Here is a 24427-nt window from a genome sequence, read left to right on the forward strand (position 1 = left end):
AATGATGATTGAAACTACCACACAAGCAAACTTATCATCCCAAAACAAAAAGATCATCCTAAACATCCAAGAAACAATATTCAAAAGCAAGTTCATACATAAAGAAAAGGAGAATTAGAAAGTATAGTTGGAAGAAGTATTAGAGGTAGGGGTTTGTGCAGCTGGACTGGAGGGTGGTATGGTGCCTCCATCGATGGGTTGTGGAGTGGTTGTAGGCGCGAGAGCTGGTTGGGTGGCTGCAGGAGGAGGAACCGTAAAAGCTGAGTATTCAGGAATTTTTTCAGAGATGAAGAGGACAAGCTTGTTGATCACAGCTTGAGACTCTCGGTGTTCCTGATCACGTCGTGCATTCTCAGACTCATGTTCAGATATCTTGCGCCGAAGTTGATCTTGAAGCTCCGCAAGAGTTGCTGCAGAAGAGCTCGCATAACTCTCTTTCCTTTTTCCTTTCCTTAGTGTCTCAACAAGTGATCCAAGGCCAAATGGGTTACCTCTGTTATCTGTTTGAGTACACTAAACCAAAAGATAAACATTCGCTAATCAGCACAAACCAGAAAACTAAATGCAGAATCAACATCAAATATTCTAGGTTCCTAAGCATAGCTCATTAAACAATTTTAAGAAAACCAGGAGACTGTTAATCTAAGAATAAACATCAATCATCATTCACATTAAGAAACCAAAATTGACAAAGAAAAATCACACACAAAAGACAAATGAATTACCTCAAGGAAGATCTCATTTCTTTCTTCAAGGGAAAGAGTTCGATGTGTTGAACTCTCTGAACCATCTGGACCATCAATGTCCGTGTCAGTTTGTCTGTCTTCTATGGTCTTCTCATAGGTCTCAGCAACTTGTTTGGCTTTTTGATCTACAAATGATCCATCTGGCCGAGTGTGTGTTTTAAGAAACACTTCGACCAGTGATACAGGACGCCCCAGCTCTTCCTCCTACAATGATAGTGAAACACATCAAATTATGAAAATTTTAGAAAAACATTAGGAGCTTAAGTGGCCGTGAGAGCATTAAATTGTGAAAACATTAGAAAAACTTTGAGGTGAAGTGGATGGAAAGAGAAGTGTTACCATTTCTTGATGAATTTGTACATATGATTTCTGACCAGCTAAGTGTTTGTGCACTCCAAGGCCTCCACGGTCCGAGTTTCTGCAATGAGAAGCATTCTCACTCCTCTCAATGGCATCAGGGGTGTTCCAATATTCGCACATAATAGGCCATACTTTATCACCAATCCATGGTGGTTGTACACCACTCCTCCTAACTTGACTGACAATGCCTTTCATCCTGTTCTTTGCTATCTTCAAGAAACCTTCTTTAACAAGCTCAGTAATCCCGATATCCCAATTATATTTCCGCTACAATAACACAAAACATTTAAGTTAGCAAATTGACCAATTTATATATATAGAGTTAAGTGTTTAAAGCATTGTCAAAACTATAATTTGACTTACCGCAAATGTCCTGAAGTATCGCTCTTGAATGTGTTGTGGAGTAACCTTCCAACTGTAGTAAGGCCCATCAAACTTTCTCCTTAAGATTCCAGCAATGACACGAGAAAGCTTTCCTTTGTGCCGGTTAAACCTGTTACATTAACTGAGTAAGTCTACTTGAAAATATGAACCAATTACTGAACATCTAATAAAAACCGATAACTGAAACTATTGAATATACTTAAAGAAACAACAAACAACAAACAACCGATTACTGAACATCAAACAACAACAACTAACAACCGAGTATACTTAAAGAAAAATTACAAGAGGAGAGAGTGTTTATACCATAGAGTTTCGACTCCAGGGATAGGATGCTGAGACAGGAGTGGTAGATGTTCTCGGCCTGGAAGAGCTAGCAAACCATCTAACAGATCTCGGTAGTGATCGACATTTTGATTAGGGTTTTGTTCTTCCTCGTTTGCTTCGTCGCCGTTATCTCCCTGTGGAACAAGCTCCGGTTGCGGTTGAGGGTGAGGAACAGGAAGAGGCGCTTGTTGAGGAATCGGAGGCGGTTGAGGGTGAGGAACAGGAAGAGGCGCTTGTTGAGGAATCAGAGGCGGTGTAAGTATCCTCCGCGGTGGATGACTACTCGACGGTTGAAGTGACGGTTGGTTTGTCCTCGACGGTGGATGACTACTCGACGGTTGGTTTGTCGGGGGAAACTGTGAAGGACGACTTTGATGTGAATGGGTTGCAGACTGTGTCGCAGAGTGTGTGCGTTCAGAAGGGTTAGACGAATGAGAAGAGGATCTGCTACCACTGAAGATTCGGACACCGTTGGCGGTTCTGCCACCGCGACCTCTGGAAGCAACCTTGGTCTTAGGAGGCATCAGATCGACGATTGAGAGAGAGAGAGAGAGAGAGAAGAAAAAGATTTAAAGAGATAGAGGATTGAGAGATTGAGAGATTGAGAGAGAAGGAGAGCTTGATGTGTTTGAGAGAAAAGGAGAGTGAAGAGGTTTGAGAGAAAAAACCCTAGATCGAGTATTCAAAGGAAATAAGAAGTGCGTATAAGTGTTTTGCCTAGTTATTAACGAACCGACGTCACAATGTAGTCGCAAAGCGGTCACTGTATAAAATTTTGGGGGAAAAAAAACGCGTAAATAATTGGACAAATTTCACAAAATTATTGGTGGGAACAGAAACCGCCAAAACAGGGTGGCAAAACAGTCGCAAAAACAGTAGCAACGGTTGCAAAGCAATCTCAAGACAGTTGCAAAGTGGTGGCAAAGTGTTACTCTTTTGTGACTGTATTTTAATAGTCAATTTAAAAGTTTGATTTTCACACATATTCATTGTTAACATTGAAATTTATGACCTTAAAAATGTTTTAGGGTCTAAATTCAGTCAAATACAAGTATAAATGTATATCTAAGGATGTACATACATCTCAAAAATAAAATTTAAGATACAAAAATAACAAGAGTGGGAAAAGAGTCGCAGAAACGTTGCTAATTCAGGTGTTAGTCGCTTATTAGTCGCAACTCGGTTGCAAAGCAGTCTCAAGACAGTTGCAAAGTGGTGGCAAAGTGTTACTCTTTTGTGACTATATTTTACTAGTCAATTTAAAAGTTTGATTTTCACACAGTAGGAGCTTATTTGCATCCATACATCACTCATAGTAGTAGTAAAGAGTATATAAAATAGGAAGAGTATGTAAAACATTGCTTTTAAAACATAAGAATTACATTTTCCTAAAGTCCTACACATTCTTCCATGGTGACATGTTTTTTACAAAGATGGCTTTAGAACATATGCATGTATTCATTGTTAACATTGAAATTTATGACCTTAAAAATGTTTTAGGGTCTAAATTCAGTCAAATACAAGTATAAATGTATATCTAAGGATGTACATACATCTCAAAAATGAAATTTAAGATACAAAAATAACAAGAGTGGGAAAAGAGTCGCAGAAACGTTGCTAATTCAGGTGTTAGTCGCTTATTAGTCGCAACTCGGTTGCAAAGCAGTCTCAAGACAGTTGCAAAGTGGTGGCAAAGTGTTACTCTTTTGTGACTATATTTTACTAGTCAATTTAAAAGTTTGATTTTCACACAGTAGGAGCTTATTTGCATCCATACATCACTCATAGTAGTAGTAAAGAGTATATAAAATAGGAAGAGTATGTAAAACATTGCTTTTAAAACATAAGAATTACATTTTCCTAAAGTCCTACACATTCTTCCATGGTGTCATGTTTTTTACAAAGATGGCTTTAGAACATATGCATGTATTCATTGTTAACATTGAAATTTATGACCTTAAAAGTGTTTTAGGGTCTAAATTCAGTCAAATACAAGTATAAATGTATATCTAAGGATGTACATACATCTCAAAAATGAAATTTAAGATACAAAAATAACAAGAGTGGGAAAAGAGTCGCAGAAACGTTGCTAATTCAGGTGTTAGTCGCTTATTAGTCGCAACTCGGTTGCAAAGCAGTCTCAAGACAGTTGCAAAGTGGTGGCAAAGTGTTACTCTTTTGTGACTATATTTTACTAGTCAATTTAAAAGTTTGATTTTCACACAGTAGGAGCTTATTAGTCGCAACTCGGCTGCAAAGCGAAACGTTGCTATATTGTTTAGTTACTAAACGGTCGCTAATGTGCGACTCTTTTGTGACTATATTTTACTTTAAGATACTAATTTTACTTGCAAATTTCCAGATTAATCAAGCTATTAAGAGTATGTAATTGAAATAAGTTTATTTGATTTAAACATAGAGACAATATTTTACAAATCAGATGCACATTTAGTCTTCATATGCAAGTTCTTCATCTTCATCTTCATCTTCGGATGTTGACAAGTTACATTGAAATTCGTCTTCTCCTTCACCATCTTCTATCTCAAAATCGATTGGTTCATCTTGATGACTCTCGTCGACTAAACTCTCAATGATGATTTCTTCAACCAAAGTCGGAGTTGCCTCAATAACAGTTTGTTGCAATATAACCAAATCATCATCGTTAAACTTCCCTTGAACAACATTCCTCGGATTAACTTTGCACACTGTAAGCCACGATTTGCGAGGTCGTTTAGTGTATGGATATGACAGATAACACACTTTATCAGCTTGAGAACCTATATAAAGAAACGGAACATATTAATTAATTAGCTTGAGAACCTATATAGTAAATTAATTAAAATATTTAGTGAAAAGAAACTTAACCTAAAATAAAAGGTTCGTAATTTCGGTATTTTCTTGACGGAAGCACGTCTACGATGCCTCCATTTGTCATGCGGATACCTTTGCCAACCGTTGGGTCAAACCAGTCACAGTAGAAAAGTGTTATCTTTAGGTTAATAATCCCAGGATACTCGAGCTCGATTATGTTTTCAACGGTCCCAAAAAAAATCATCCTCCATAGATGCTTCAGAATAATTTTGCCCTCGGACACATACCCCATAATTCATTGTCTTTTTCGTCTGTCCGTGTTCACGCGTGTGAAACATGTAACCTCTGGTAAAATATATGGGCCACGACTTGACTTTGTTTTCTGGACCATCAACCAATTCATGAACCCATGGAGGAAAACTTTGGATATGTTTCATTGTAGACACCTACAGAAGAAATAAATATAAATTGTCGGAAGTGAACCCATTCATTAAAATATTTTTTTTATATTAAACTATTTACATATACTTACATATTGGCAAACCCAATCGCTAAAATCTTCATCTCTTTTCGATGTGACTTCATCATCAGTGAGTTCTGGATATTCATACCAAATTTGATCGTCCAACACACTGTTTTCCCAACATATAGAAGACAATTAATCCATAAATATATTGAAGAGAAATTGGTATAAAAATAATCTGAAACATATACCTCTCTAGGGGACGAAAGTAATCACAATTCCGCAATACATATGCATGTGCGCATTTTTGATCTTTATCAGACAGCCAAAACTCTGTAACTTGGCCACTAGGACGACCGATTTGAGTGAATATATCTGGTACGGGTACTAGATATACAGGAACCTCACCCGCATCATATCGCAATGACCTGAAAAATATTTAAAACTTTAAGTAGCCTTACATGTTAATTTAAAAGACCATTATATATTATAATGTAAGTATGAAATACCTCCTTCTACTAGCTGTAGAAATGGTTGAAGCAAAGTAGTGTTCTGAGAAGTATGATATCTCATCATTAATATATGATTGAACGATTGATCCCGCTGGATATCTTTTGTTCTTCGCCTTCCCTTTCAAGCATTTGAAAAACCTTTCGAAGGGATACATCCACCTATACTGGACTGGACCACCAAGTTCGGCTTCGTATGGTAGATGTACAGGAAGGTGCTCCATGACATCAAAGAACGAAGGTGGGAATATTTTCTCCAAATTGCACAAAATCATCACAATATTCGCTTTCAGGACTTGGACATGACTTATCTCCAATGATCGACTGCATAAGTCACGGAAAAATGATCCAATCCCTACAATATATAAATAAAATCATTAATTAATTTGACATATATCTAAAATTAAATTGCTATATATATATATATATATATATATATATATATTCCATTTTTACCTGATATTGCAAGATAGACGTCACGTGGTAACAACTCTGCAAACACAAATGGAATCAATCGTTCCATAAAGACATGGCAATCATGGCTTTTCATTCCTGAAAACTTTCCATCCTTGATATCTGCACAACTAGCTAAATCAGCTACATACCCATCTGGAAATTTAACATCTTCTTTGACCCATTGAAGTAGGCTTTTTTTCCCTTTCGCACTCAATCTCCAAATAGGAAAAGGAGCTCTCCCACCAGCATCAACATGCAATTGACTTCGATCACAAAATCTTGCAACATCCAATCGGGACCTCACATTGTCTTTTGATCTGTCTTTCACATTCATAACAGTGTACATGAGATTATCGAGAATATTTTTCTCAATATGCATCACATCAAGATTGTGTCGTAAGTTAAGATCGGTTCAATACGGGAGCTTCCACAAGATGCTTTCTTTGTGCCAATTATGCCAACTTCCATAACCATCCACTTTATTTTCATGCCCATTTCCTCCGCAGTCAGAAGTCTTTGGCGGCTCGGCATTTCTTATACGCTCATGTAAGACCTGTTCACCCGTTAAATATTGCGGTGGATAGTCGTTCACTGCGTGTTTGCCTTTGAGAAAGTGTTTTTTATCCTTTCGCATTGGATGATTAGCAGGAAGAAATCTCCTATGGCAATCAAACCAACATGTCTTCCTACCAGCTGGCAATTGAAATGCATTTGTATCGTCCATACAAATTGGACAAGCTAATCTTCCGTGTGTTGTCCATCCTGACAACATGCCATATGCTGGGAAATCGCTGATAGTCCACAAAAGGACAGCTTTAAGGTTGAAATTTTGATCTAAGGACACATCATATGCCTCCACTCCATTATACCATAACTCTGTTAACTCATCGACCAATGGTTGGAGAAAAACGTCAAGACTAGCTCGTGGATGATTCGGTCCTGAATTCAAAATCGTCAGAAACAAATACTCTGTGTTCATGCACATCCCAGGAGGCAAGTTGTATGGAGTCAATATCACTGGCCATAATGAATGGTGTTTCGACATCCCAAAAGGATTGAAACCATCTGTACATAATCCAAGATAAACATTGCGCGGTTCTGCTGCAAATGAGGGATGCAATTGCTGAAAATTCTTCCACTCAGCCGCATCTGAAGGATGACACATTAATCCCTCCTCAGAGCTGTGCTCAGCGTGCCATCTCATAAAAGCTGCAGTCTTATCAGATTGGTACATTCTCTTCAGTCTTTCCGCAATCGGTAAATACCACATCTTACTGAACGGTATTCTTGTTCTTCCTTCACTAGCCTTATACCTTGGTTTGCCGCAGAACTTGCAATGCTCCAACTTCTCATCATCTTTCCAAAAGAGCATACAGTTATCTATACATACATCATATGTACGACACGGTAATCCTAGCTTTCGCATCAAAGTCTCCGTCTCATAGTATGAACCGGTTGCCTGATTACCTTCTGGTAAATACTCCGTAAACAGTCCTGTCCATGAATCCATACAATTTTCAGACAAATTGTAGTCGACCTTATTGTTCATGAACCGAGCTGCCAACGATAACTGCGACTGCCCTTCCCGACATCCATCATACAGTGGCATGTTTGCAGCAGCTAGCATATCATAAAACCGTTTTGCTTCTTGGGTGGGTTGTTCATGAACATGATCATTTCCACTTTCATGTTCATGATACTCGTTATATGGTACAGAACCATGAAATGCATCATTCACCATCCCAGCATATATATTCTCCCCATCAAATCCTATTGGTGCACTAGCACTAGCATAATCTGTATTATTAGCATAATGACTACTAGTTCCCTCCCCAACAACATCATAATCTTCACCATGTTCATACCATACATAATAGTTAGGCATAAACCCCCTACTTAGCAAATGATTCGAAACAGAGGCAGCTTTCAAAGACTTCGAATTGTGACATACTACACAAGGGCAGTAAAACCTACCTCTGCTATTCTGTGCATGGCTACAGGCAAAATCAATGAACTCTTCAACTCCCGCCGAATAATCCGATGAGATATGATTAGTGAACGGATCGATCCGATTGTACATCCATGCTCTTGAAGGATTGTTCCACATTATTATTTTTTTTTTCTCTCTCTTTTTTTTTTCTCTCTTTTTTTTTTCTTCCTCTAGATTTTTTTTTTCTTTCTCACGTTTTTTTTTGGTTTCTTTCTCTTTAGAGTCGATGTAAATGAAAGAAGAAGTGGTGGCATATATATAAGAGAAATTTTGCCACTGTTTTGCGACTATTATAGAAGTAGTCACAAAATTTCAGTACACCTAACACACGTTAAGCACGTTTTTCGCCGACATGGTGCGACTCTTTTGCGACCGTTTTCAATGTAGTCGCAAAAGTTGAGTACAATATCTCCCACATTCTCAACGTTTTTTGCCGACATGCAGCGACGACTTTGCTACTAAATAATACTCCAAAAAGTCGTTGCAAATAAGTCTCTATTTTGCGACTTTTTTGCGACGGCACTCACGTACCAAAATCGCAGTTGCAAATTAGTCACAAAATGCATCTTGTTTTGCGACGAAATAACATCAGTTACAAAAGAGTATGTATTCGGTCGCAAAAGTGAGACGTTTTTGTGACTGTAATGTTTCGTCATAAATTTGCGACGGTTTTACTTCCGTATTGTGTATGGTCGTTAATCGGTAATAAAATAGTCGCAAAACCGTCGCAAATATTTGCGACTAAACAATCAGTCACAAATGGTAGTCGCAAATGGCATGTTTTCTTGTAGTGATTCTTACATCACCCTAAAATTGGACTTCTATGAAACCAAGTCCAAAACCAACATTTAACTATATTCTTCAACGAATCTCACTTAAGCTTCTCATAACCCTTTTACTAGTATATGCTTAAATGGCTATGAAAATGCTTTTTGATATATTCTTTTCTTAGAAATGTATCATCTTTTGAGCAATGTGAATAAATAGTATATTGAATTTGTTTTTGAGCTAGGAACAAAAGCAGCTTAAGATTTGATATGATTCCTAGTAGTTGCTTTCAAAGCTTCTTTAAACGTTAAATCAGAATTTTGGAAAATACTTTATTACCTAATTTTAACTAATAATTCAAAAACTCTTTCCATTAATTTTTGTTGTTGTTGTTGTATTCTTATATAAACCGTAAATTTAATTTTAACACTTGTGAAAAACGTAAATAGTTGCTTTCAAAGCTTCTTTAAACGTTAAATCAGAATTTTGGAAAATACTTTACTACCTAATTTTAACCAATAATTCAAAAACTTTTTCCATTAATTTTTGTTGTTGTTGTTGTATTCTTATATAAACCGTAAATTTAATTTTAACATTTGTGAAAAATGTAAAATGTGGATTAATCAAGAAGATGGAAAAAGTTTAATAAAAAATAGCTCACTGGTCTAGAGGCTTTTCAATTGATATAGTATGTTTTATTATCATTGGTGAATGACAAAACAGTATCATCCATTTCCAAAACTTAACGATGTTAACGTAATTATCATATAACCACCATACATTAGCATCCACTTAATTTCAACTTAACTTGTAGATATCAATTTGCCAGATTCAGTTTGGGCAAAGTTTACAATTATTTCTAACCGTAAAGCGCTCAACTTCTATCCAAACCGTGTTTTTAAAGTTAATTTTGGCTGGTAATCTTCTTTTAATTCTATGCACCTAAAAATGATATTTTACACTTACACCATAATAAACAATCTGCCATCTTTTGCGGTTGAGATTGCAATGGGACAAAACATATAGTACTATGATTGAGTTATGGTCAAATTCTTTATATATGCAGAGAAATGAAAAAAATTTGTACTTTATGATAGCATATGTTCTAGTTACATCCAAGTAGTGTTCCATGATTCCATCAATTTGTATAGGGACTTTTTAGGTCAAATATGAAGCATTGTTGCATGGATCTCCTCCACCGTAACAACTTTATACTAAATTCTAGATTCGTTGTGGTTGTTACCTTGCTTTTAAGCCCAAACAAGAGTTTGGCTAACTGACCAGTAGGTTTGAGGTGAAAAGTTGTTGGAATATGTTAATCTGTTACTTTTGCAAAATTAATATCACATGTTGATGAACTTTCTCCCTCGTTGTTTTTGCTTGATTAACCATTTTTATATCTGTTTTTTGTGTTTCAAATACATTTCACTCACTCATCATAATACGAAATGTTGAAAGTGCTACGAACTGACGATTAGTATTGGCTTCTAAATTAACTAGCTGTATGTCAAGTTCTCTCTCTTTGGCCCCTTTATTGTTTTGTAGTGAATTTGTTATTTTCCTCTTCCAACATATTAAACCATCCTGAAAAGACACAATCCAGTGTACATTCAAAAAAAGAAAAGACACAAACCAGCAAACCTAGCTATACTATACGATGGTATCAGTTAGATTAGATCATAGATGCATGTAACTCTATATATTTTACCTTTCATGTTATTTATAAGGTTTCTATATTGATGTTGCTGGGTCATTAGCAACTACTTTTAGATATTAGCGACTAATATTGGTGAACAAAAAAAACCAAAAACAACAACTAATTAATATTAGCGATGTTTGTTTAAACCAACTAAAATTTGATGTTAAGATATATATAGAGACCAAAGGCACTTTTTTAGACAAACAAACAAACAAGATCAATAGAGTGCTAAATTTTGATAAATGAAAGTATTTAGCTTTAAATATCTGCCAATAGTACAAAATCTAAAATTACAAAAAGTTTCGTAAATCATCAAACTATTATAATTAAAATTTACTTATTAAAATTTAAAAACATGTTGGAATTTACTTATAAAAAAAATCTTCACTAAACAAAGTAATAGTGACCTGTATTACACATTTGTACTAATATACACTATACATAGTTTGCTTTTATTTGTAAAATCTCAATTAGTATTAGCCTAAATTTACACAAAAGTTGTTACATGTTTTAAATCAATACCGTTATAAATAAGAAAAACATTGGATTGTGACGACAAAAATAAACCATTGGAAATCACAAATCCGGCTCTTGGCAAAACAACGGGCAAATTGTGCATTTTAAACGTAGTCCATAATAAAATATAACCACAAAGAGCTGACATCTTTCTTAGTCTATATAATACGTGTCAGCTTTTTCTAAACTGCCCACAAAAGCTTTCCTTCTTTGATTTCTCAATCTCAGCCGTTGATTCCGAACCCGATTCTTTTCGAAACCGCCTCTACCCGAAATATATATTAAAATTACAAAAAGAGAGAGAAAAAAAAAGCCCCCAAAAAATATTTAAGTTTGCTTAACCATGGTTAAGTTTTTGACTAAACCAAACCTAAATATCGAAAATGGTCAAAATCTTTGCAAATATTTACAATAAATGCCATTGAACAAGCTTTTGCTATAAATTTGGTTCCTGAGACTCGCTAGGTTTGCCGAACCAACCTCCCTTAGGCACTTTCTTAAGAGCTACTGCCCCCTAAAATCCTTCTTCTTCTTCTTCTTCAACCTTGAGACTTTTTTTTTTCTTCTCTTCAATTTGACTTTCTCAAAAAAAAAAAAAAAAAAAACCATGGTGACTACATCGTCACGGACCAAGTCAAACGGACCGGTGCTTCGTTCGCAATCACCAGGAGGTCGATTCTGCGGTAGTTACTCTAGAGCCGTTCCGTCGTCTTCTTCATCAGCTTTCGCTTCATCTACAAGTTCCAGCTTCTCATCACCGTCGTCAGCTTTTTTCAGCAATCATCATCATCATAACGACAAAAACACCAACCACCGATCTGCGTCGCTGACTCGTGTGAATCTCTACACAGCTCAACCGATGATGTCTCAGTCGTTTCGTTATTCTCTAGACAGCAGATCTATATCACCAACGAACCACCGATCGATCTCCGTTTCGAAGAATCAACCACCGAAGATCTCAGAATCCAGGAGGAGGTGTATGTGTTCTCCGACGACTCATCCTGGATCTTTCAGATGTAGTTTACACAAGAACGTGGCGAATCCTCACGGTCAAGGCACGGCGTCGTATACGACGAACGGATTGAATATGCGTAGATCTGCGATGACTAATTCGTTGGTGAGAATCGGTGGTGTTGAAGGAGAGTGGGTGAGGAGAGCTTTGACTACTTTGATTCGACCTTCTTCTCATCATTTGAAAAGAAGAGCTGCGTATCAGCCTCGTCCTAGTCGGCTCTCATCCATGGCCAAAGCTGATTGATCTGATCTTTACAGGTTTGGTTTGATTTTGTTCTTATCAGTAGATCCGGCGAAGAGGTCTTTGTTCTGAAAGCAATCGGAGATTGGAATCTGGAGGAGATAGATCTGAATCTTGTAAAACGGAAGAAAAAGGAAAACACACACTTCATCATAATTTTTTAGTTGTTGTTGGGTGAAGCAAAGATGCGATAATGCATTGTACATACTCTTCTGATTTTGCTGTTTTTTTTTTTGTTGGTCTCTCTTCTCTTCTAAACAAACCCAGAAAAAAAAAGGAAAAAAAAAAAGTGTTCGGAGTCTTTTTCTCTTAATTACACATACAAATCGAAAATCAAAAGAACTGAATTGAATTTTGCATAAAGAACAAATTGAGATTTTCTCGTTTTCTCGTTTTCTCACATATCGATTGTGGTCTGTGTTCATCAGATTTGCGTTTTTTTGTGTGTGTTCCGTCAAGTCAACGTTCGTGTTTTCCGTTGACCGTCGTCGTTTTTTCCGTTTAGGAGCGTTACGTTAAGTTTCGAGGTATGCGTTGTTCGTCGTGTTAAGGTATGTTTTTTTTCGTTTTATTTCTTTTATGTAATTTGCTTATGTTTTTCTCGTAATTAGCATTTTGATTTTTTTTTTTTTTTGCAGGTTGCGTTTATTGATGGAGTTTGAAGAACTTGACTAACCGGGACATGAAAATTGAGGAGAGAGAGAGATAAAACGGAAAATTAAATACAGAAAAATTACAAAACGAAAGACGTGGAAAAAGGTCTTTTACATTTTGATTTTGGACGTAAAAAAAAAAAAAAAATGGAAGTTTTAAATCGTATATAGGAAAGAAATGAGTGAAAGCATTGACTGAAGACAATATTGACGTTAGGATGGAAATGTTAAAAATCAGGAAAAAATGGAAAAGAGGGACTACTAAAAAGAGAGGAAGGTGACTGACCAAATTACAAAACGACTGAAACATGGAATATATAATTAGAGGAGTAGATATGGAAACTACATATATGAAATTGGTAATCCTTGGATTCATGAACAGGTAAAAATTGGAATGTTTGAAATGAGAAGAAAAAAATGGTAAGAGGTGAAATGCAAAGATACGGTTTCCTGATCTGGAAGATTGTGCTTCTATTTTCGATCATATTCCTCTGCGTCCTGGAATATTGCTATTTTAAAAATCATTTATTTAAAACTACGTTGATATATAGTTTTTGAATGTTCACCAAAAAAAATAATTATGATGAAAAAAAGAAGAAAAAAAATTACTTGCTGCCAAAAGATTTGCAAATATTTTCGTAACAATTATATTATTTAAGGGGTTTATTGGTTTAGAATTTATAAAGAATTTTAATGACTTTAAAAGTTATGTAAAATATGTTGTTATTCAATCAAAACTTTTAAAAACTCTTTAAAAATTTGGTGTTATTAGTTGTGGATTTGTAAAAAGTTATCTAAAATCTTGATAAATCTAGTGTTATTGGATTAAGAGTCTTATAAAATCATTAAAAGTTTTATGTTATTCAATTAAAACTAAAGAATCTTGTATTGTTAATGAATTCAAATTTTGTGTTATTGATTTAGGATTTTATATCATTTCCTTCATAACAAAAGTCATAAAAGCTCTTTCATCAAATAGCAAGATTTTATGAAAGATTTTACAAGATTAGGAATATTGCTATTTTAAATAATTTCTTAAACAATCTCTTATAGAATCCATTCATTTTTACTTTCTAATTTTCTATGATTTTTTAAAAAACACAAAGTCATTAAAATTTTTCTAAATCCTAAACCAATATTCCCCAGTTTCGACTTATTTTCGTAACAATTTTTTGAGGTAATTTATTTAAGAATCTTTTTGGCGTATTAAGTTTTAAAATTGCGATTCATTCAAAAACTATGTAAATTTGGTGATGGATGACCTGACCTGACCCACATTGTAATATGTCGTATGTGAAACAATTGAGTTTTTATTTGTTTGAATAGCACTTTTTTATTGTTAGAAAAAGGTCGGCTAGTGATGACTAGAGAATCGTTGGCGACCACAAACTTCGACCTGACTTATGATCCTTTCCGATTTGACGAATACCTTCGGGTTTTGATCGGTTTACCTTCGTTCTGTTTCGGTATGTTACTACAATTACTGGAATTAACCGAGTGAACAACCTTCATGTCATGTGCCCATACTCTATACTTCCGCATAATGTTCGTCCTTCGGCCGTTCTCAAAATGGGACGAGAAGACTCTCAGACTACAGACGATTCGGTTAAGTATAGAGTATAACGGTCCTTTTGTATAGTTTTCACTTTTCAGTGTCATACGTGGGATCTTTTTTGTTTTCTTTGTAAAGATTTTATATGTTTTATTATGACTCGTCTCCACCTAAACTTCTCAAAATGTCTGAACAAGTTGAAGTTTAATATATATGGCAGATAAGAAAATATTGTAAATTGAGAATGGTAGTTGAAAAAAAATAATGCATGTATTCAACAATTTACAGTGACATCATTGGCCGACTAATTACTACTAATATTTTTTTGTAAATTTTATAAGAGGCAAAAGCAATAAATTGTACCTAAAAAATAAGATGAAGAAAATAGTGAAATATAAAGATCCTTCAAATTATAAAGAGGAAAAAGTGGAATAAAAGATGGGATACACGTCTTCCTTACCTGGAAGAGTATATGCTACCATCATATTGTTAAATTATTGATTTATTAAATTATTTTTCATTATACTGATATTATTCTTTTCGCAAATTTGGTTCAATTCATAGTGACACCATAGAGGTCGGCTGACTACTTGCCAATTATAATTGTTTGGTTGTAACATTCATATATATAAATAGATATACATGTTAATAGTAACACTGTATATATTCATTATTATTATCACAAATTTGTTTGCAAGACTTAGAACAATGAATGTGTATCAAAACGATAAGATTTACGCGTGAAAGCGGATTTAGGTGAGGTGGAAACCAAACTCATTAAGATTTGATAACAGAAATAAAAGAATAAAGTAGGGACGCATCTTCCATAATTATGGAAGATATTGATTAGAGAGGTTGTAATTAAACTAAGATTTCCATCTGATTTAAAATGATTTTTAAATTTTTTACAGAATGGCTTGTACCATAATTAAATAGATTTGCAGAGATACGTAGCAGTACTATTAAGTAATACATCCATCTTGTTGGCTCATAATTAATTGAGTTTTAAAAATTATTATCCTCCTCTAAGCGTTACTTCTGACTTCAAATCTCGTGTCGACCCTTACCGAAGAGAAGACGTGCTTATTTTTAAATGGCTTCTCTCGTAAACACCCTTCAGGAGAATTAAAAAGTGATAATATTAAATTGTGTTTAACTTTGAATGATGATATTAAATTAATCTGTAACATTCATTTGGTGAGTTGAGGTCAGACAAAATGACGAAAGTGAGTGTATTTTGCGTGGCGGATTGGAAATTCCTGAAAAAGACTCTCAAGATAGGATTGCTTGTGTCCTAAGCGTGGGAGATCAACCAACTTGATCATTCTTTTCTTTATTATCTCCAACTTCATTATTTGTCTTCTTTTCCTTTCCATTATTTTTGTTTTCTTCTGAACCATTTTGATAAATTCCAAGTTCCAAATTAAAATTCTTATATGTTTACTTCCACGATACCTCCATGATAAAGCATAAACTGAAACTAATATTTGATCAGTTTATAAGGATAACACTTGTCCGGATTCATCAGAATTGAACCTTGGATATCAATTGTTACCATCGTGCATGGTAATTTTTTTCGTATGTTAGTATGTACTACGAGACAGATTTGACAATTATGTACTTGTCAGAATTTGAACCCTCAACATGTTACTTTGTTGTATATAGTTTATTTGATAATCTTTACAAAAAATAAAAAAAATTAGCTTCTAAAATTTTTAAAAGATTAAATATAGTGACAGTCTCATAGCTCAAAACTCTCTATCTGGCTGGCATTCCTGTGGGGCGACGACAAGTCGGAGATTGTTGTTCAATCGATCACTATAACTATAGAGCGTGTAACACCAAAACAGCTCGTTTATAATCTATATTACTATTAGTTTGAAAATAAATATCACACTAGTCACTAGATGAATTTTCTCAAGTCTTCCACACTCTAATCACACGTAATTGTTGTACTCTTGCTCTTCTGACACGTATGCGAGGTTAAAGCTTGTTTCGTATGTCAAACCGACTTTGTTAAAGGGGATGACTATGGACTAAGGACCATATGCTATATTAATGACTTTATTATAGTATCAAATATCTTTTCCTCCAAAACCGACCTATTGCGTTGTCCCTTTTCCTTTGGCTTGTAACTATTGAATTCCAAACGAAATCTTCTCTTTGAAGTTTTGGTTAACTATAGAACGGACAACACAAGAAGGCTTGACAGGCAAGTTTAGGATTTTGGTTTCAAGTCCATTATATACGTTTATTCACTGTGTAAAGTAATTTCTCACAAAAAAAAAAAAGATGTACAGTATAAAGGAATTCAAGGGTCCTTATATTTATTTCGTAGGGTAAACCTGTTCTGTTTGGTTCCATGTTCAAACGGTTTATTTGCTTAGTAAACAAAAAATTGTCCTACAAAATATAGTGGCAAAAAAATCATGTATATAATTTCTCATTCTGATTAGTAGGAAAATGATCATTGAACAATCCTAATATATTAATTGAGAAGTACAAATATGAAACTAACTTTAAAATGTGTAAAAAATTACATTTAATTGCCATTAGAAAATTTTAATTAAGATTAATCAATTAATTAAATAAATATAATTAATAAAAATAAGCTGACAAATCAAATATAAAAAACTAGAAAAATAAAAGAAATCTATTAAAATCAAAACTAATTTGTACTTGAAAAAATAAAAAATAAAAATTAACTGCTAATATAATAGAGTTTATTTCTTCTTTAGTTTTACATTGTCATGCCATTGATTTTAAATAATTATTAGTTGAAAAAATATTTTTTCTCTTTAATAAATTATCGACAAAAATTAAAAAATAGTTTTTTTTTTTAAATATAAACAAATCAGAATTTTAAAAACTAAGATTTTATATCAAAGCAGTCAATATAATTATTTTTAATAACAAGATTTCAAATATTTTGTTAAATTTTCAAATTATGATTCTCATATCATCTTTATTTTATTTTATTTACAAATTGTTTAGAATTTTTATATAATACTTATGATTAATAAAATGCAGATTTTTTTTACATATGTTGTGATTTGAATTTTTAAAAACAAAAGTATATTACTCGATCTATGAAAATAAAATGTGTGTTTTATTTTTCACATTGGCGGATTGGTAAATCTAAATTTATATAGCTAATAAATTAATAAATTTCATTTGTTTATAATTTTAATATTAAAATTAATACTTCATATTTCATAAAATAATGATGCAAATACAACAAACAAACAATACCAAACTGTAATATATAAGTCAAAAATAAAATACTATAATATTCTATTGTATTCAAAAAAACATATATAAATTTACAGAACAATTAAAAATAAATTTATCTTAAACAAAATAATTTTTTTAAAAATATATAATAATAACTTTATTATTCTATTATAATTATTTTTTAAAATGTTGATCCGTGCTTTAATCACAGGATCTTGCCTAGTTATTATTTAATCAATAAATCAGTTTTCAAATGCATTATGATTATTATTATTATTTTGTTTCCAATCGTTTATTTCTGGTCAACTCTCAGTTGAGTTGAGGATCCAGTTTTTGATGGTTTCTAAGTTGATAGTATCAATTTGGTTTATTCTTTATTCCGAAATAAATTAAATTTTGAAGGATGGTCAACAACGGCAGTTCAATGATCGAGGGGGAGACCTAAATATTTGAAAAAAACTTTCTGTTGTTCAACATAACAACACCTCGGTTCAAATGTGACATCTTAGCTATATATAGCAAAATTAAAAGATAGAGAGAGACGCAGGCACATGATGCTCTTCAATGTGATTAATTCTCATCAACCGTTTCAGTAATTATGACTACAATTAAATGCAAGAGGCAGGGCTCATGTATTTGCTCTCTCACCTGCATAACTGCATTACTGTATAAACTATTCGGGGTATTAGATCATCTTTAGTGGTGGGTACTTCCCTAAATTCTTTTAATAAAAGTTCATAAAAAATACAAAAAAGAGAAAAAAAAGGAAGGAACGTTGCTGCAGTTACCCAAGGTAGCAACGGTTCTCTTACATTTTAAACACCTGTCAGTTTTTAATTAGTTAATATTAAAATATTAATTTTTTGTTTTTGTTAAGTAACGATGAGGCTGTTCTCTGCTAATGATGCTCTTATGTTCGAAATGTATTCACCTTGCTCTCTCACCTGCATTACCTGCATAACTGCATTACTGTATAGACTGTCTATAGTTGTAGTAAAATATAAAACTGAAGACTTTTTAACTTTGATGAATTCTCAACTACAGTGGTTTTTATCATGTATCATGTATTGACTTTTTAGAACAAACCTATATCTAAGCACGCTAGGTCGTTAGCTGTGTATTACTCCCTCTGTTTCACAAAGAATGTCATTTTGACGTAAATGCACACAAATTAAAAAATTTATCTAAATTTCTATTTTACCCTTTACAAATGCACTAAAATTTTTCTCTTTCTAATTAATTAGCTCAAATTATAGGGATAAAAAAAAAAATTTAACTTTTAAAACAACATTGAAAATATAAAATGACACTCTTTTTGTAACAAAGAAGGTATGTCAAAATGACATTTTTTGTGAAACGGAAGTATTATGACTTTTACAACTATATTCCAATCACTACCGCTAAGTTCTATAACCAGACTGTATCCGTTAAATGTTTCTTTTTTTTGCTTAAACAACGTTAACTACATCGTTAATTATAAAACGAATAAAAAACTATCAGTTAAAGAAAGTGATTACCAATTAAGACAGCAGTTGAGATAGGAAAACGAGACATGAGTGATGAGTCTGGCCCACACGCTTTCGTTAAGATGAGTAATTAACTCTTCTAAGTTCTAACTTTAGGCTTTAGCTAGAGAAGAGCCAATGCTCAGACACTACATGTGACAATCAGAAACCACAAAATGATTTATTTGTTTTCTTTTTTCTATTATCTATGTTTCGGCAGTTTTTAAGGCTATGCATGGCACAATTTCAGTTTGTCTTTTCTTTTAATTCTCAAACTCGTTCACATTCTTTTTGTGAGTTTCTGATTCTCTTCTTGACGATTCAAATCTTTCTATCCACACACTCTTATCAAATTGTTGTTTTCTTCATGTCCTTTTTTTATTTGTAGCTCATAGTCCATCTCCGTGTTCCTAGATAATCTACAACCACTCACTAAAAAGATTGTGTTTATTATCATAAAAGGGTATTTTTTTGCTTTGAACTTTATGCGTATAATATTAAGGGCTGTTATGAATCTTTCTAGATTCTTCGGGACGCAAATTTATGCGTTTCACATTCATATACCAAGAAAAATTGGACATATAAGTAAGAGAATTTCATAGATTCGCTGGGACGAAAATTTATGCATTTCACATTCATATATATCGAGGAAAATATTAGGACACAAAAGTAAGTCTATATATATATTATGGGCACCACATTATGAGTATAATAACCACAAGAAGGGATCGTGTTATTATGAGCACACAATTACGTATATACACTAAGTTTTCCTTACTCTTTTGGTCTTTATTTTTTCACAAATAGTGAAACATAGGACAAAACATAACAACTGCATAGTTGAAGTTCTGTATAACTAATAACAAAAATTGCTAATCATTAGTTTTGATAGATGAATACAACAGCAATTTAATTAGGTTTATGTCTAGTTAACGCCTAAAATTTGGTTACAACATTATTGCCTTTTTTAAGTTTTGACGACGAAATAACCTTTTTCTGCAAACATATAAATGGCAACACGTTGCAAAAGCTACTTGTTGAACGGGTTACTTACTATCAATATCATAACTAACGATACGTTACCTAATGCTAACCAAACAAAATTTCAACACATATTTTAATTAGTACAACCAACGTATATATAGGCTATAGCATTGACTGATGAATATTTGAAAGTCAATGCACTCTAACATCTCCTGTCGTTTCGTTTTAAGTTATCAGAGCCAGTCATAAGATAATCTAACCACACACACAAAAAATCTAGTTTTATAACATTTATATCTTAGATTTTTATATATGCAATACAAAAAGAGTAACTTGTGATATTAAAAAAAATATAAATGGACATCTACTCTATACATACATGGGGCCACAACACAAATGTTTCATCTTTTTTATGTACAATTTGAAGAAATCAAAATAGAAATAACAACGTTCATTGTCAATTGGAAGTTAGTGTGAGATTCTGCGCCGGGAAAATAGAAGTTGAACTTAGTGTGTTAATTGAATGCGAAAAAAGTGATGTAAAAAACGAAAAAGTCAGAAAATTAAAAAGAGTTATTATGACAACAACATATTATTGCGTACGTCCATGAAATTGTCAAAGTGATCCTCCAAGGCCTTGACAACGACTCTCGATCTTTACGTTTCCAAGTACACATGTTTAGTAATTTAGATTTACAGTTCATAAATAAATCACACAATTTTACTTACAGCTGCAAAAAAAAATTACACACTAATTCATCGTTTGTGAACTGGGCCGGCCCATTATTTAAGCTACCACAGTTTTCTGAAACTCAAACCGAATTATTTTGATTTGGTTTGGTTTGATTTTATTGTTACGGTTATTATGACAAACCAGAAAAATAGAAAACGACATTTGGAGCGAAATAAAACTAAGGTTGGTCTAAATAAATTTACATAAATGAAAAAAAAAAAGTTCCAGAAGCATGCAGAAGAAGAATGAAGAACAAGATTGAGACAATGAGATCAAACAGAATCAAAAAACAAAAAGCAAAAGAAAGTGACTGACAGAGGAATCTTGAAAAGCCCAAAAAATCAATAAAAATAGATAATACGAGAATAATTAAGCACGAAGCAATCTCCTCTTTAAGCTTTATGGTCTGGTTGATTTACTAATTAATCTCTAGAAGCAGAGCACTCTCTGTTCCGATGAATGGATCTCATCATCATCTAAACTCATCGTGTCTCTCGTCTTCCCGTGTTCAATCCTTGGAGAGAAGTGGGAACAAGAATGGGTTTCCTCTTTGGTTTGTTCATAGGAATCGCAGTTTCTTTCGGTTTGGTCGTCGCATTTGCACGCTATTCTAAACTTAGATCCACTCGTCGAGCTGATTTGGTAAAAATGATCATTTTTACCATGCATCATGTGTTTAATGTTTTCATCTGTGATTTAATGGTTTTGAGGAACAATGTTTTGTAGGCCAAGACCATTGCTGCATTTGCAAGAATGACAGTTCAAGATTCGAGAAAACTTCTCCCTGGAGAATTTTATCCTTCTTGGGTTGTGTTTTCTCAGAGACAAAAGTTGAGTTATTTCTAAATCTTTTTTTACTTCCCATTGTCTTTTTTTCTCTTGTTGATATATTGATACTTTTTCTTGATTAAAATTACAGTTAAATTGGCTTAATCTTGAACTTGAAAAGATCTGGCCTTATGTTAATGAGGTAACTTTTAAAGTGCATTAGTTTTTATCTTTTCTAATGTGCTGATATATTCACTAACTTAGTTTGGTTTTGTTGGTTATATAATATTGTAGGCAGCTTCTGAGCTGATTAAAAGCAGTGTGGAACCAGTTCTTGAACAGTATACACCAGCTATTTTAGCATCTCTTAAGTTCTCTAAATTCACTCTTGGGACTGTGGCTCCTCAGTTCACAGGTTTGGTTTTTGTTGATTCATTCTAGTAGTAACATTGGTTTACGAGGAACAAATAGCTCCAAAGCAGAGATAAGACCGTAGCTACCAATGCTCAATTCATTTTCAGGAGTCTCTATCTTAGAAAGTGAAAGTGGACCTAATGGGATTACAATGGAACTTGAAATGCAATGGGACGGTAATCCAAAAATCGTGTTGGATATCAAAACCTTACTCGGCGTAGCTTTACCAATTGAGGTACTTCACTAGTAATGTCATTATTATTATGAATTTTAGTATACATTTCTCTGTTCTTGAGCTTTCCGTGTTGTGTTTGTTTACATAGGTGAAAAATATAGGATTCACAGGTGTTTTCAGGTTGATATTCAAACCTCTTGTTGATGAGTTCCCTTGCTTTGGTGCACTTTCTTATTCACTGCGTGAGAAGGTAATATATATAGTGATGATGATCTTCATTACTTGTCATAATCTTTGCAAGTCTCATGTTTTAGTAATCTTATTTTTTTTTTTTTTTTGGTGAGCAGAAAGGGCTAGATTTTACACTTAAAGTTATTGGTGGTGAATTAACATCAATTCCAGGGATATCAGATGCAATAGAAGTATGCCAAAAAAACAAAACTATGTTCTTATATTCTTACAGTATAAATGTAACATTGCATTAGTTAACAATACATTAACGTCTCTGAAAGGAAACTATTCTGGACGCGATTGAAGACAGTATAACATGGCCTGTTAGAAAAATTATACCTATATTGCCAGGAGATTACAGGTTTCTGCTTCTTTTGTACTACACCATTTCGATTTATAGTTATTGTGAAGACCATTTTATATATAGATAAATCTGAAATGTGTTTTGACAAGTGATCTGGAGCTGAGACCTGTTGGAAAATTGGATGTGAAGATTGTGCAAGCAAAGGACTTAGCAAACAAAGACATGATTGGAAAATCCGATCCTTACGCTGTTTTATTCATTCGCCCGTTGCGTGACAAAACCCAAAAGACCAAAACTATTGTAAGAAATTTATTCCTCTTACCAAATTCCAATAGTCTTCTATCTTTTGCTAATTTGGATTGTGCGTATATATAACTATCTTTTAACGTCAATTAGAGTAACTCGTTGAATCCGATTTGGAATGAACATTTTGAGTTCGTTGTGGAAGATGTATCAACTCAACATTTGACAGTTAGAGTCTTTGACGACGAAGGAGTTGGATCTTCTCAGCTCATAGGGGCTGCTCAAGTACCGTTAAGTGAGCTCGTGCCCGGGAAGGTTAAAGATATTTGGTTGAAATTAGTCAAGGATTTAGTGATCCAAAGGGATAAAAAAAACCGGGGTCAGGTTAGTATATACCCTCCTATCCGTTACAAAAAGTTAATGTAGAAACATAGTACTAGCTAGGTTTGCATATACATCTCTGTTAATACTATATTAAAGATATGTACATATTTGTGGTGATATAGGTGCAGTTGGAGCTTCTATATTCTCCCTTAGGAAAAGAAGGCGGATTGAAGAATCCCTTTACCCATGACTACTCATTGACCATATTAGAGAAGGTACTTAAACCGGAAAGCGAGGATTCGGATGCTACGGATGTGATCAGAAAAGCGGCGAGCTCGAAGAAAAACGATGTGATAGTGAGAGGAGTGTTGTCTGTGACAGTGGTAGCTGCTGAAGACTTACCAGCTGTAGATTTAATGGGGAAAGCAGATCCGTTTGTGGTTATAACATTGAAGAAATCTGAAGCGAAATCCAAGACAAGGGTTGTACCGGACAGTTTGAATCCGGTATGGAACCAGACGTTTGATTTTGTAGTGGAAGATGCATTGCATGATCTGTTGATGCTTGAAGTATGGGACCATGACAAATTCGGGAAAGATAAGATAGGGAGAGTGATAATGACATTAACACGAGTGATGTTGGAAGGAGAGTATCAAGAGTGGTTTGAGTTAGACGGAGCTAAATCAGGAAAGCTGTGTGTCCATCTCAAATGGACTCCAAGGCTTAAGCTCAGAGACGCCTCTTGAGTCCTGATCATTCCTCGTTCTACTCTCTCAATTTAAGTGACACATTCCTTTACTTAAGTTTTTTTCTTCCTTTCTCTTTTGTTTTGTATATGCTGATCGTCATCGATGTTTGTTGTTATTCCTTCCTTGCCATAGAAGAATTCTATTTATAGACACATTTTTTTTCTATTCATATATAGTCTAAAAAAATGATATAAATAAATTTGGACTAAATAGACGTATTGGTTTGGTTTTGGGGATACTAAAATTTCTTTAAAATGGGACAATGAAAAATTAC

At 33.8% G+C, this 24427-nt stretch overlaps 3 protein-coding genes and 1 pseudogene across 3 annotated transcripts; 2 read left to right on the forward strand and 2 right to left on the reverse strand.

Moving 5' to 3' along the window:
* Positions 1–114: 114 nt before the first annotated feature.
* LOC147918462 (uncharacterized) lies at positions 115–2341 on the reverse strand. The gene is made up of 5 exons (XM_087505812.1): positions 1797–2341; positions 1470–1599; positions 1086–1373; positions 726–950; positions 115–513 (listed from the first exon to the last, which is right to left on the reverse strand). Exons 1-5 carry the CDS (start codon positions 2339–2341, stop codon positions 115–117), a joined length of 1587 nt encoding a protein of 528 aa, XP_087361938.1.
* A 1924-nt stretch (positions 2342–4265) lies between these two features.
* LOC104772206 (uncharacterized) lies at positions 4266–7205 on the reverse strand (annotated as a pseudogene).
* A 4282-nt stretch (positions 7206–11487) lies between these two features.
* Positions 11488–12585, forward strand: LOC104769324 (uncharacterized). The gene has a single exon (XM_010493502.2). It carries the CDS (start codon positions 11637–11639, stop codon positions 12285–12287), a length of 651 nt encoding a protein of 216 aa, XP_010491804.1. The 5' UTR covers positions 11488–11636; the 3' UTR covers positions 12288–12585.
* Positions 12586–21676: 9091 nt separating this feature from the next.
* Positions 21677–24363, forward strand: LOC104769325 (synaptotagmin-4-like). Its single transcript, XM_087505135.1, has 10 exons — positions 21677–21775; positions 21865–21915; positions 22008–22128; positions 22235–22362; positions 22451–22552; positions 22650–22724; positions 22815–22894; positions 22987–23137; positions 23234–23464; positions 23587–24363. The coding sequence occupies exons 4-10, from the start codon at positions 22279–22281 to the stop codon at positions 24148–24150; spliced, it is 1287 nt and encodes a 428-aa protein (XP_087361261.1). The 5' UTR covers positions 21677–21775; positions 21865–21915; positions 22008–22128; positions 22235–22278; the 3' UTR covers positions 24151–24363.
* Positions 24364–24427: the final 64 nt, after the last annotated feature.

This window comes from Camelina sativa, chromosome 20 (genome assembly GCF_030686135.1).
Source record: "Camelina sativa cultivar CO46 ecotype springtype chromosome 20, ASM3068613v1".
NCBI classification, from domain to species: Eukaryota; Viridiplantae; Streptophyta; class Magnoliopsida; order Brassicales; family Brassicaceae; genus Camelina; species Camelina sativa.